At 44.0% G+C, this 13,594-nt stretch overlaps 1 protein-coding gene across 1 annotated transcript in view; it reads left to right on the forward strand.

The window, feature by feature from the left end:
- JMJD1C (jumonji domain containing 1C) overlaps positions 1 to 13,594 on the forward strand; it is a 593,631-nt gene that overhangs the window by 502,452 nt on the left and 77,585 nt on the right. The window contains 3 exon segments of the mRNA XM_033941997.1: positions 11,737 to 11,826; positions 12,677 to 12,804; positions 12,969 to 13,182. Coding sequence (XP_033797888.1) covers positions 11,737 to 11,826; positions 12,677 to 12,804; positions 12,969 to 13,182 — 432 coding nt within the window.

Below are 13,594 nucleotides of genomic sequence, written 5' to 3' on the forward strand. Positions count from 1 at the left end.
GAAAGAAACTTGGTTTTTTTTATGGTTACACATAGCTGACCAAAGCCTACTTCTCTCTAATCTGAAAGAACCTCTGATTTACTTGGATTTAATCTCAGCTTCATGTAAGCAGCCAAAAACTCCCTATGGGTACAGTTTATGTAATCCAAGACCACCTGGTACTCTGTTCCTAGTTAGGCACATGACTGATATTGTCTGTGAAAATGAAATGGTTAGAGCAGTAGAACCGGTGAAGCCTGGTTAAAATCCTACTATAGCTCCTTGTTACCTTGGGTTATATAGCCATTATTCTCAGTGGAGAAGGGCAAATAGTGGGGCTCCACAGGGGTCTGTGCTGGGACCTATGCTTTTTAACCTATTTATCAGTCATCTAGAGATGGAAATAATTAGTGAGATAATTAAATTTCCTGATGACACAAAGCTGTTCAAACTTGTTAAATTGCAAGAGGACCTTGTAAGATGGGGCATCAAAATGCAGATGACATTCAATGTGAGCAAGTTCAAAGTGATGCATGTGGGAAAGAAGAACCCAAACTAGCTATGTGATGAAGGGTTCCACGTTACGAGTCATCACTCAGGAAAAAGATCTAGGTGTGTGGCAGCAGCAGCTAAGAAAGCAAATAGAATGTTAGGAATTACTGTATTTTTTGCTCCATAAGATGCACCCCAGATTTAGAGGAGGAAAACAAGAAAAACACATTTTGAACCAAATTCTCCCTGCCAGGCTCTGCACCCAACCCCACACTCCTTGCCAAGCTCTGCACCCTGTCCCCTCTCCCTGCCAGGCTCTGTACCCTGTCCCCCCTCTGGTGGTCTAGTGGTAAGCCGGGACAGGGCAGACAGGGACAGGGCATGCAGGCAGGCCTCCCCCTCCCAGGCACTCCCCCCCAGGCATGCAGGCAGTACTCCCCCCCTCCAAGGCAGCCCCCACAGGCAAGCAGGCCTCTCCCCTCCCAGGCAGCCCCTCCAGGCAAGTAAGCAGGCCTCCCCCTCCCTGGCAGCCCCCCCAGGCAAGCAAGCAAGAAAGCAGGCCTTCTCGCAGGCAGGTAGGCAGGCCCAGCTTCTCCCTGCTTCCTATTTTTAATTCTGCAGGGCAGGCAGAAAGGTCCCAGCCTCTCCCTCCTCCTCACCCCCCAGACAGGCGACAAGCAGGCCCTGGCCATCTTCCTCCTCCCTGACGCCTCCCGCGCGTACATTTTTTAAAAAAAAAAATCTTCTGGACGCAGCGCCTTGCTGAGAGCGGCACACCAGGCTGGCTGCCTGATTCCCACCGGCTGACTCCTCTTCCGTTCTCTCGCATAGCGGTGCACCAGGTTGCGTGCCTGGTTCCGATTTACTTCCTGCGAGAACTGAATTCTCGCAGGAAGCGGCGCGGGACCCGGCAGGCAACCTGGTGTGCCACTACGGTAGAGAACTAAAGAGGAGTCAGCCGGCAGTCGTAGGAAGCGGTGTGAATCAGGCAGCCAACCAGCCTGGTGCGCTGCTCTCAGTGAGGCGTCGCGTCCAGAAGTTAAAACAAAAAAAGGTACGCGCGAGGCAGGAGGAAGAGGGCCAGGGTCTGCCTGTCGCCTGCCCTGGGGGTTGAGGAGGAAGAGACCGGGGCCTGCCTTGTGCGCCATATCCAGCGAAGGAGGGCGGCTGCATTAGAATAAGGTAAGGGGGGGCGCGCTTTGGGTATTCACTCCGTAAGACACACTCTAATTTCCACCCACTTTTTGGGAGAAAAAAAGTTTGTCTAATTGAGCGAAAAATACAGTATCAGGAAAGGAATGGGAAACAAAGATGAAAATGTTATAATGCCTTTTTATTGCTCTATGACAGGAATGTCGAAGTCCCTCCTCAAGGGCCATAATCCAGTCGGGTTTTTAGGATTTCCCCAATGAATATGCAATGTATGCTAATAGATCTCATGCATATTCATTGGGGAAATCTTGAAAACCTGACTGGATTGCGGCCCTCGAGGAGGGACTTTGACACCCCTGCTCTATGGTATGACTGCCCCTCAAATACTGAGTTCAGTTCTGATTGCCACATCACAAAAAAGATAGCATTCAGCCATATGAACCATAACGCATGTTACGCTCGGAAACTCACAATGACCTATATATTCCGACAGTGAAACAGCTGGAGCTAACATATTTTCGTGTGTGGGTCCTCGGGAGTGGAATAAGCTTCTGGGATATTTATGACCGCAAACATATTTGAATAGTTTTAAGAAAATGTTGAAGAAACGCCTCTTCTGTAAGATGAAATATGGGACTTGATTTATAGTTTTTTGATGTGAGGCGCTGGTAATCTCTTTGTAATTTTAGAAGGCTTTACATTATCACTGTTATGTTTTATTCATGTCAGATTTGTTGTACTGTATGTGATTCTGTTTGTGTATGTATTCTATTGTGACCCACCGTGGGAAAGGCGGGGTATCATGAAATACAAATATAGTAAAATAAAAGAAAGTACAGAGAAGGGTGTTAAAAATGATGAAAGGAATAGGATGACTTCCCTGTGAGGAAAGACTAAAGCGGCTAGGGCTCTTCAGCTTAGAGAGGAAAAGGCTGAGGAGGGATATGATAGGTATATAAAATACTGAGTGGAGTGGAACAGGTAGATGTGAATCACTTGTTTACTCTTTCCAAAAATGCTAGGACTAGGGGGCATGCAATGAAGCTACAGAGTAGTAGATTTAAAACAAACCAGAGACCCTTTTCTGGTTTAGGTAGTAATGTGACTCCTGCCAAACGGCATATATAAGGTAACATCGCCTGCCTGGAGGCTATTAAACATTTAAGTGAGGGGTTTAGGCCCCTAAAATCTTTATAATATTTAGCAGTACAGCCGTCCAGGCCAGGGGCTTTTCCTAAAGAAAGACTTTTAATGGCCCACAATATATCTGTTTCCTCAATGGGTCCAGAAAGCCACAATGCTTCCTCTTCCATAAGATGAGGCAGGGCTGCTGACTCTAGATAAGCCTTCACCTCCGACTCTGCAGACTCCTTGTGTGGGGTATAGAGCTGTTTATAGTACTGAGTAAGGACTCTACCAACATGCACAGATTGTCTGTATCGAACCCCATCCGAGTCAAGGATAGTGGTAATATGGTTCCTCACCTGTCTGCATTTCAGGTTATGTACTAGATGTCTACCTGCTCAAAGAACCTCTGATGCACCATCTGTAGGCATGCATGAGTGACCTCTAGTTCTAGCTCCTTTAACTCCCCTGTACCTGCTCCAGTTGGTGAAAAATCTTGTTCCCCTAAACCCAGATGTATGTTGGCATTCCAGATGCACCAACTGCTGGCTCAAAGCTTCCTGTTGATCCCTTCTCGTATAGGCCGCCAGTGAGATAAACCTCCCCCTCATTACCACTTTTAATCCTTCGCTGAATGTACTAGGTGAAACATCTGCACTGGAATTAAGCTGAATATAATGCTTCAAATTGGATTCCAACTGCTGCACATTTCTAGGGTCATTCAGTCTCCAGAGTCACTGATCATGCGGCCTCTGCCCGTTGTCTTATGTCCAGCCCTACTGGAGAGTGATCTGACCAACTTCTGGACTCCATATTTGCGCCACATACTTGCAGCAACGTCTCACAGGGGCCCCCCAACCATCTATTCTGGAGTAAGTAGCATGTACACTTGAATAAAATGTATAGTCCTTGACTGTCGGGTTTAAGTCTCACCAGGGGTCCATCAAATCACCGTCCCTATATAAAACCTGTAGGCTCTTCCTGTCAGCTTTACCATAATTAGTTACATTAGCTGAATTATCTAAAGATACCCACCCCATTTATTTTATTACCCTTCATGTTAGAGGCTAAATACACATGGGAATACTTCTTATGAGAAAACAAATGTTCATGGCGCACCCGAAAGTGTCTATCTTGGATAAAACCAATGCCCACTCTAAGACAGTCCGCCTCTTTGAAAAGCAGTTGGCATTTGCGAGGGAAGTTAAGGCCCTTCACATTTAAAGTAAGAAATCTTATGGCCTAATGCTCATCCCGAGTCATACCACTCAAGCATCACACATTCATATACCCTCACCCCTCCCAATCCTTGCCCTATCCCTCCCTCCCCAGAACTCCCTCTCCACAACAGAATTAAACTATCCTTCCCCTCTCTACAAGTCTCCCATAGCTCTCTCCCCTACCCAATCCCATCATGACAGTCAAGCCCTCTAGGTCTACAGGGTGAATTCCTTCTTCCCCTTCCCTGAGCAATGAGAACTATATGACCCATTAGAACCTGCTCAAACCTGATAAGTATGTAAAGGTCCCAACTGTGCTAGAGTACTTAGTTATACCAGTTCAGCAAAGTTGCAATGAAAAAGAAATGAAAAATCCATTCTACATTATGTACGTGCCCGCATTGCCCAAATGTCCAAAATAGCCACAAAGCCTGACTGAAACTGCTTCAGTTCTGTTCTCCGTCTTCAAATTGGCCCAGCTTCCACTGTCTGGTCTGTCCTGGAGTGATGCTGGAGCCACCGACCCTGATGTTCCATCCAGTTCCATCTCTGGAATAGTGGATCTTGTCTGCAAGATTGCTGCCGTTGATGCTCACCCTCCATCGGCTAACGCCAAAGTTTCACATCATGGAGCACATCTTGGGCCTCTTGTAGTGTGGTTACTTTGTGTAGTGTTATTCAGTGCAAAGAACAGTCCAAAGGAATAGTGCCAGTGGTATCTAATATTATGGTCCAGAAGACATTTTGTGACTGGTTTAAATTCCTTCCTCTTTTGCAAAGTAATGGCTGACATGTTACATAGAAACATAGAAATAGACGGCAGATAAGGGCCACTGCCCATCCAGTCTGCCCACCGCAATGACCCTTCCCTACCTAACTCAGTGAATAGATCCCACGTATCTATCCCATTTGGCCTTAAAATCAGGCACGCTGCTGGCCTCAGTGACCTGAAGTGGAAGATTATTCCAACGGTCAACCACTCTTTCAGTGAAAAAGAATTTCCTGGTGTCACTGTGCAGTTTCCCTCCCCTGATTTTCCACGGGTGCCCCCTGGTTGCCGTGGGACCCTTGAGAAGGAAGATATCTTCTTCCACTTTGATGCGACCCGTGAGATACTTGAATGTCTCGATCATGTCTCCCCTCTCTCTGCGTTCCTCGAGTGAGTAGAGCTGTAACTTATCCAGCCTTTCCTCGTAAGGGAGATCCTTGAGACCCGCGATCATCCGGGTTGCCATTCTCTGCACCGACTCTAGTCTCAGCACATCTTTTCGGTAATGCGGCCTCCAAAATTGCACACAGTACTCCAGGTGTGGTCTCACCATGGATCTATACAATGGCATAATGACTTCAGGCTTACGGCTGATGAAACTCCTGCGTATGCAACCTATGATTTGCCTTGCTTTGGAGGAAGCTTGCTCCACTTGATTGGCAGCCTTCATGTCCTCACTGACGATCACCCCTAGGTCACGCTCTGCTTCAGTTCTTGTTAGGATCTCGCCATTTAGGGTGTAAGTCTTGCATGGATTTTGGCTGCCCAGGTGCATGACTTTGCATTTTTTGGCATTGAAGCTGAGTTGCCAGGACCTAGACCAGCGCTCCAGTAGTAGTAGGTCGTGCATCATGTTGTCGGGCATTGAATTTTTGTCTGTTGTACTCTTGGCCACTACATTGCTTAGTTTGGCGTCATCAGCGAATAATGTTATTTTACCTCGGAGACCTTCTGCCAAGTCTTTTATGTAGATGTTGAACAGGATCGGGCCCAGGACGGAGCCCTGTGGCACTCCACTGATCACCTCCGTCGTTTCGGAGGGGGTGCCATTCACCATTACCCTCTGAAGCCTACCCTCAAGCCAGTTCCCAATCCATTTCGTCAGCGTGTCGCCCAATCCTATAGAACTCATTTTGCTCAGCAACCTGCGGTGTGGTACGCTATCGAATGCTTTGCTGAAGTCCAGGTATACGATGTCCAGGAACTCCCCAACATCCAGCTTTCTCGTCACCCAGTCAAAGAAGCCGATCAGGTTGGATTGGCAGGATCTCCCCTTAGTAAATCCATGTTGACGGGGATCACGTAGATTCTCCTCGTTCATGATCGTATCCAATTGGCGTTTGATTAGAGTTTCCATTAGTTTGCTCACTATTGATGTGAGACTCACCGGTCTGTAGTTTGCTGTTTCCATCTTGGAGCCTTTCTGATGAAGTGGAATGACGTTAGCCATTTTCCAGTCCAACGGGACGTCACCTGTACTAAGGGAGAGATTGAAGAGCGCAGATAGCGGTTCCGCCAAGACATCACACAACTCCCTGAGCACCCTGGGGTGTAGGTTGTCAGGCCCCATTGCCTTGTTAACCTTGAGTGTTGACAGCTCGCAGTAGACACTGCTGGGCGTAAACTCGAAATTACTAAATGGATCAGCTGAGTCAACCCTTGTCTGCAGCTGAGGACCAAGTCCCGGCGCCTCGCGGGTGAAGACTGAGCAGAAGTATTCATTTAACAGTTGGGCTTTTTCCGTGACCCAGAATTATAATGTGACCCTGAATTATAGTGTTTACTTACTTTAGTCTCCCTTACTTCAGTCTCAAGAAGAAATTGGTAGCTTACCCTCCCCCAACTTACCTAGTTTAAAGCCTTGTGAAGTAGGCGGGCTAAACGGTGTCCCAGGACGTTCTTCCCTCTTCTGGTCAGGTGTAACCCTTCTGGTCCCTGTAATCCTTGCAGTGCCTCTCCATGGTGCAGGAACCCAAAGTTCATCTCCTTGCACCATCCTCGCAGCCAGTCGTTCGCCCTCTGGATGCGATCCTCCCTGGCACTGCCCTTGCCCCTCACTAGGAGGATCGAGGAGAAGACCACCTGCGCATCCATCCTCCTCAGCTTCTCACCCAGGGCTCTGAAGTCATCGGGTATGCTCTCCGCGGTGCTCCTGGCGGTGTCATTGGTTCCGACGTGGATGAGAATCATGGGGAAGTGGTCTCTGGGCTTGATGAGTCTGTCCAGGCAAGCAGTTACATCCCGGATCCTGGCCCCTGGCAAACAGCAGACCTCTCTTGATTGCAGGTGTGGTCTACAAATTGGTCCCTCAGTGCCCCTTAGTAGCGAATCCCCGATGACTACCACCCTGCGCTTCTTAGGGGTGGTTCGATCTGTTGACTCCGGAACTGGAACCGTCTGCTGAACAACCTCCTGTACCTCGTTGTCAGGATCTTCCTGAAGCAGCTGGTATCTGTTCTTAAGGGTGATTTGAGGTGTCGATGTGGAGTTGCCCTGCATGTGAGAGAAAGAAACAGAATTAGGTTTACTGCGTTTTCCTGTGGAGGAAGTCACAAGCTGCCAGGAATCAGCGTCCTCAGTAACTTCCTGAATACCGATGGTTGGTTTCAAGTTTGTAGGTTTTGAAGCTTTGGGTGTCTCTAGGATGGCCCTATCAGGTTCTTGTTCAGCGATCTGGGACAGCTCCTGTATGACTCCATCGATGAAGGTTTCGTCGTCACGGATGCTTCTTAAGCGTTGAACCTCTTCTCTCAGGCTCCTCAGCTCTCGCAGAAGGCTTTCATCTGGCTGAACCATTGCTTCCCTCTGTGTGGAGACTGTAGACATCTTTGAGGGGATGGCCTCGGTCTGTACAGAGACCTCTGCTCTCTGTCCTGGCTTTCCTTCTGACTGTACGAAGACCGTAGCCATCCCCTGGGTACTACCAGCTAATGAAGTGCCTGTCTTGATTGAAGTCTTGCTGCTTCTAGTTCTGCCTGCCATTAAAAAATAAAGAAAAATGTTTTATTTATTTATTTATTTTATTTTTAAAGGGTAGGGGCTGTTAGGTGTAGGTCAGAAGGTGTTGAGGTTGGAGGGATAGAAGTAGTTAGTTCTTAGTCTGAGGGATAGAGTAGTTAATTAATTGTTGGTTAGATTTGCCTGCTTGTTAGTGTGCTAGTGAGGTCAGTCTGATTAGAGGATGTTAGAGGATAGTGTGGTCTGCCTGTTTAAGATGGTTTAGGGATAGAGTGATTGGTGTGGACCGCCTGTTAAGTGCAAGGGTTTGGTTGCTTGTTGGTTAGGTAGAAAGAAGAGAGTTGAAAGATTTGGAAGAGGTGAGATTGAAGAAAGACTGAAGTCAATTGGTTGGCAAAAATCTCCACCTTGGCACTGTTCCACTGAATGGGACCAATTTTCCTTGCCTTAGTCAAGAAGTTCTCTTTAATAGGGAAACGCAGAAAGCAAGCAATTGTCTCGTTGCTGCCCCCGGGGTGGCTGGTCCAGTTGCTCGGTGTACTCTCTCCAATTCCATGTGTGGCAGCTCCGCATCCGGATTTGCCAAATTCAAAAAGTGCTTGCATATTGCCCGCATGAGTTCTGCCAGTGAGCGGCCATCTTGCAATTCTGGGAGGCCCTGCACCTGCAAGTTGTTGTGGCACGCCCAGTTTTCACTGTCCTCCAACTTTGCTAAGACATCATCCTGCTTGGTTTCTAATTGTTTGCACCTTTTCTGCAGCTAGAGTAAGACCCCATCGTGATCGATCACTTTTTCTTCAAAATCATTTAGCTGTTGGCCAATATCCTCTACTATTTTGCGTAGGCCATCAAAGTCTGCATGCAGATTCTGATGCAGCTTTTGCATAGCAGTTTTCAGTTCATTAATCTACTCATGAAGCTCCATATGCAAAGCCGGTTGAGACTCCCCATCAGCAGGGTCAGCATATTCCATTGCGCTCCCATCTCCTGATGGCTGGAGCTCCTTGTGGTGCAGGGCTGCATTGTCCCCCTGGGTCGCTTGGAAGGCAAACGCTTTTAAATCCAGCCGCTGTTTTTTGCTAGTCATTTTTGTTTTGTATAACTGACCTCTGGCATGTCTCTTACACTTACTTTATGCAGGATAATATGGCATATTTTTGCTTAATTATTCAGGGTAGCTGGGAGCTCGAGAATCAGGCTGTCATCCTGCCGATGACATCCACAAACACAGTTTATGAGCCCTCCTAGTAAATAGAAATACCTGGACTATCTGAAAACAACTCTCCTTGAACTACAACTGAAAAGCTGTGAGCCAAATCCAAAAAGAAACATGGCAACAGATAAAGGCCAAATGGCCCATCCAGTCTACCCATCTGCAGAATGCACGCTCTTCTCCTCCTCTCCCTAAAAGATCCCACGTGCCTGTCCCATGATTATTCCATGCATCTACTATCCTTTTTGTAGAAAATAATTTCTTTAAATTATTCCTAAGCCTATTCCCTCTTAACTTTGTCCTATGCCCTCTCATTCCAGAGCTTCCTTTCAAATGAGAGGCTCACCTCATGTTCATTTATGCCATGTAGCTATTTAAACATCTCTATCATATCTCCCCTCTCCTGCCTTTCCTCCAAAGTATACAGATTGAGATCTTTAAGTCTGTCCCCAAAAGCCTTATGATGAAGACTACTGACCATTTTAATAGCCTTCCTCTGGACCAACTCCATCCTATTTATATCTTTTTGAAGGTGTGGTTTCCAGAATTGTACACAATATTCTAAATGTGGTCTCACTAGAGTCTTGAGCATCAATACCTCCTTTTTCCTACTGGCCATACCTCTGCATATGTACCCTAGCATCCTTTTAGCTTTCGCCTTCGCCTTTTCAACCTGTTTGGCCACCTTCAGCTAGATAGAAGACTGAAAAGTACCATCACATGCTTTTTGGTGTTGCACCTGTTTGCTTAAATCAGTAATAAAAAATCACTGCTGATTAGGAGTGATATTTAGATAATTGCAGTATTTACATTACATTACATTAGAGATTTCTATTCCGCCATTACTTTGCAGTTCAAGGCGGATTACAAAAGAATTTAAAGGTTGGTCTGTTACAAGAAGAGATCAGTGGACATGACAGGAGAAGAGTGCAGGAAATTTCAGAGAGAGAGGAAGAAGATAGGAGGAAGGAAATATTCGAGATGTTAAAATTTAATCAGGGATTTCTTGAAGAGTATGGTCTTTGTTTCTCATCTGAATAACTTGTAGTCTGTGGTTGTTATCAGTAGATTGGAGATTTGGTTATCTAATTTCGCTGCTTGAGTGGCTAGGAGGCCGTCGTAGAGTTTTTTCCGTTTAACTTCTTTGATTGGAGGGTGTGTGAAAGGGGTGTGAGTTTTTCTATGTCTGGTTGAGGTATTATGGATGAGACGGTTGTTCAGATAGGAAGGACTGTCTCCATTTATGGTTTTAAATAGTGTGCAGTAAAATTTGAATAGTATTCTTTCCTGGATTGGTAGCCAGTGTGAGTTCATGAATGCTTCAGTAATGTGGTCGTGTTTCCTTAAGGAGTAGACGAGTCTTAGTGCTGTATTTTGAACTGTTTGCAATTGTTTGATCATTGTTGCATGGCATGGGAGGTAGAGGATGTTGCAATAATCCAATATACCCAGGATAAGGGATTGTACTATGAGATGGAATTGTGCTCTTTCGAAGAATTTACGTACTTGTCTTAGGTTTCTTATGAGGGTGAAAGATTTCTGTATTGTTTTGTTTATTTGCGGTTGCATGGTGCAGCATCTGTCTATTGTCATGCCTAGTAGTTTTAGGGTGGTATGAATGGGGTAATTGATCAAATTGATTTCTATGTTGGTAATAGTTGGAGCTTTGTTGTTTTCAAGGAGGATGAATTTTGTTTTGTCTGGGTTGAGTTTCAGTTTGTGGTTTTCCATCCAGTTCGCTACAGTTTCCAGAGTTCAGTGTAGTGTGTCTGTTATGGTGATCTTTGGCTGATCCAGAGGTAAGAGGATGGTGATGTCGTCTGCATAACTGTAGGAGGTTATGCTCAGTTTTTCCAGGTATGTTCCAAGGGAGGCAGTATATAGGTTGAATAGAGTAGGAGAAAGAGGGGAACCTTGTGGTACTCCACAGGGGCTGGACCAAGGTTCAGATTTTTCTTTATCCGATTTTACTATGTATGTTCTGGATTTTAGGAAACCCTCAAACCATGAGAGGACTTTGTCTGAGATACCTATTGTGTCCAAAATTTGTAGTAATACGTTATGGTCTACCAACACTGTGTAGTGGATGAACAGGAAAATAAGTGTCTATTAAATGCTGAAAATATTCCTTGTTGCCAGCAACAGTGGATGAATCTGTTGCAGAAGCGGTAAGATTCTTGAGGACATTGCAAATGGTAGAAGTCTGTTTAATAGATGCCACATCAAAGGCAGACATGACACAAATGATGTCATCTAAAAGCACTTCATTTAAATCTGAAAGCAACATTGCAGTTTATGATCATTGAATTCAATTATTGGTTGTCTAAGATGAGTTAAGTTTTTACATACAGTATTGATAACTTTCATTTTAAAGATGCTGTTCCGTCTGGTTCAAACAGCCTGTTTATGGCTAGTCTTTCAGAAAATGACACTGGGACAAAGATTGTCTCCTTGTTATTCTCTTTTCAGAAGTAAGGTACTCAGCATTTAGAGTGAGAGTAGATTCCTGTGCTTGTCCTATTTTATACCTGACACACTAGCCAGCCAGAGCACATAATCCCAGAATCTAGTTTTATTCCAAAAATGTCTGCTTTGGAGATTCTAGTAATACTGATTCTAGTGTATAATACTGTTAAACTTTCTACAGTATAAATGTAATTCACTCTCAAGACACGTGGTATAATGTGTACTACATATAACCTAGAAGAAACAGTTTTTGTAAGCAGCTAAAATACAAAATATCTTTACAGCTATTTGAGAAGTAGATATAGTGTAATTTGGGGTAATATCTGCAGTGAAATGTGGTTTCATATGTTGTCACATTACAGATAAAGAACTGTATACTTGGCTGAAGTGTGTGAAAGGACAGCCTCATGATTACAAACATTTGATGCCAACTCAGATTATTCCAAGCTCTGGTAAGACCAAAGTTCTAATGTAACTTCATGGTGGTATTTCTGTCTTTTTATTTTCACATTGCTGGGTAGGTGGGGGTAAGGAAGACAGAGAATCCAATAAGCTTGTATACAGAGAAAATGAGAAACTATTCTGCATTTTTCTGAATATTTAATATTTTGTTTGGTGCATATGTAAAAGTTAAACACTCTACCTACCTGTAGTTAATAGTTTCTCTGTTGTACTATGTAACTAACCAAAAGGTAATTAGACCGATCATGCTTATAAGATGACTTAATGACAAAGTGTTATGTAAATGGATCCAGGGCACCTATATTTAGTATGAGAACCACCTGGTTAAAAGATATCAAATTACCAGTTTATATTCTAATCCTAAATCCGTGTACGAAAACTATTAGTAAAAACCAGAAATATAGCACTGTTGATTGAGTCACTATGCTATGAAACAAAAATTCTCTTCCAATTTGTGATATTGTTGAAGGACAATGCTAAATATTTTTAAAACTTTATTTAAGGCAGGTGTGTCTGTATGATCAGAAATCCATGTGCATGAGCTGCATGAATATTTTAGCTTGCTATAGCATAACATATCAGCAGAATATGTACACAAAATAGCTCTGTAGTATTTAACAATCAATTGTGCTAGATAATTGGGTGAAATTATTTTTAGATGAGCTTTATCCCAAGGTCTCTTAGGCCCCTTTTTTAAATGGAATTAAAAGCAATTCTGATGGAAAAAAAAAAAAAAATCATGATTAAATCATTAACTTTTAGTGACACTTGCATAGACTGTGTATTTATTTATGTTCTGTCTGTCCTAGAAATCTTATTGTTGCCATATGTTTGTTGCAGTTCTGACAGACCTTTTAGAGGCAATGCACAACCTTAGAGAGACATTTGACATTAACTCTCATTGTCATTGTACCATCAAGCAGAGCCTTCAGGCTAACAAGCTACCTGCAATGAATGGAGTGTCACAGGTGAGATTAAAATCATAGACTGGAGTGTTTATATGATACTACATTTTAATTAGTTTTGGTGCGGGCATTGTTATACAACTTTTCCATTTAAGGTTTGTTAATTTTTTCTTTGATCTTAAAGCTATACTGTATATACTGTTTAAAATCATGTTTTTGCATTTCAGGTCTTGCAGAATGTTCTTAATCATAGTAATAAAATTTCCTTGTGCATGCCTGAGTCTCAGCAACAGAGTACCCCTCCAAAGTCTGAGGCTAATGGCAGTTCAAGTCCAGGAAGTGACATAAGTACAGACAGCAAATTAACACCACCAGAATCACAGTCGCCGTTGCACTGGCTAGCTGATCTAGCAGAACAAAAGGCAAGAGAGGAGAAAAAAGGTAACTATTAAACACAATTCTTGAGAGATGTTGCATTTTTATAGTTTTATGCAGTAGTCCTCTAATGTAGTGTTCTTCAACCTTTAACACCTATGGACCGGTGGAAATAATATAATTATTTTGTGGACCGGCACAGTCCACAGACCGACAGTTGACGAGCACTGGGCTAAGTCGTGGGCCAGACCCCCCCTAACTCTACCCAATCTCCGCCCCAGGCCCCACCCCCATAATAGTACTAATTGTAACACCTTTTTTTCCATTCATTTTCATATCTACACACATATACAATATAATCGTATTAACAACACATAATGGTTAACCACAAAATTAAACTACACAAAGCACACTGTATGCTTTTCAACATTCATTCCTACCAGAACACAGATAACCCCATGCAAATATGGGACCAAAA

Source organism: Geotrypetes seraphini, chromosome 4 (assembly GCF_902459505.1).
Source record: "Geotrypetes seraphini chromosome 4, aGeoSer1.1, whole genome shotgun sequence".
Lineage (NCBI taxonomy): Eukaryota > Metazoa > Chordata > Amphibia > Gymnophiona > Dermophiidae > Geotrypetes > Geotrypetes seraphini.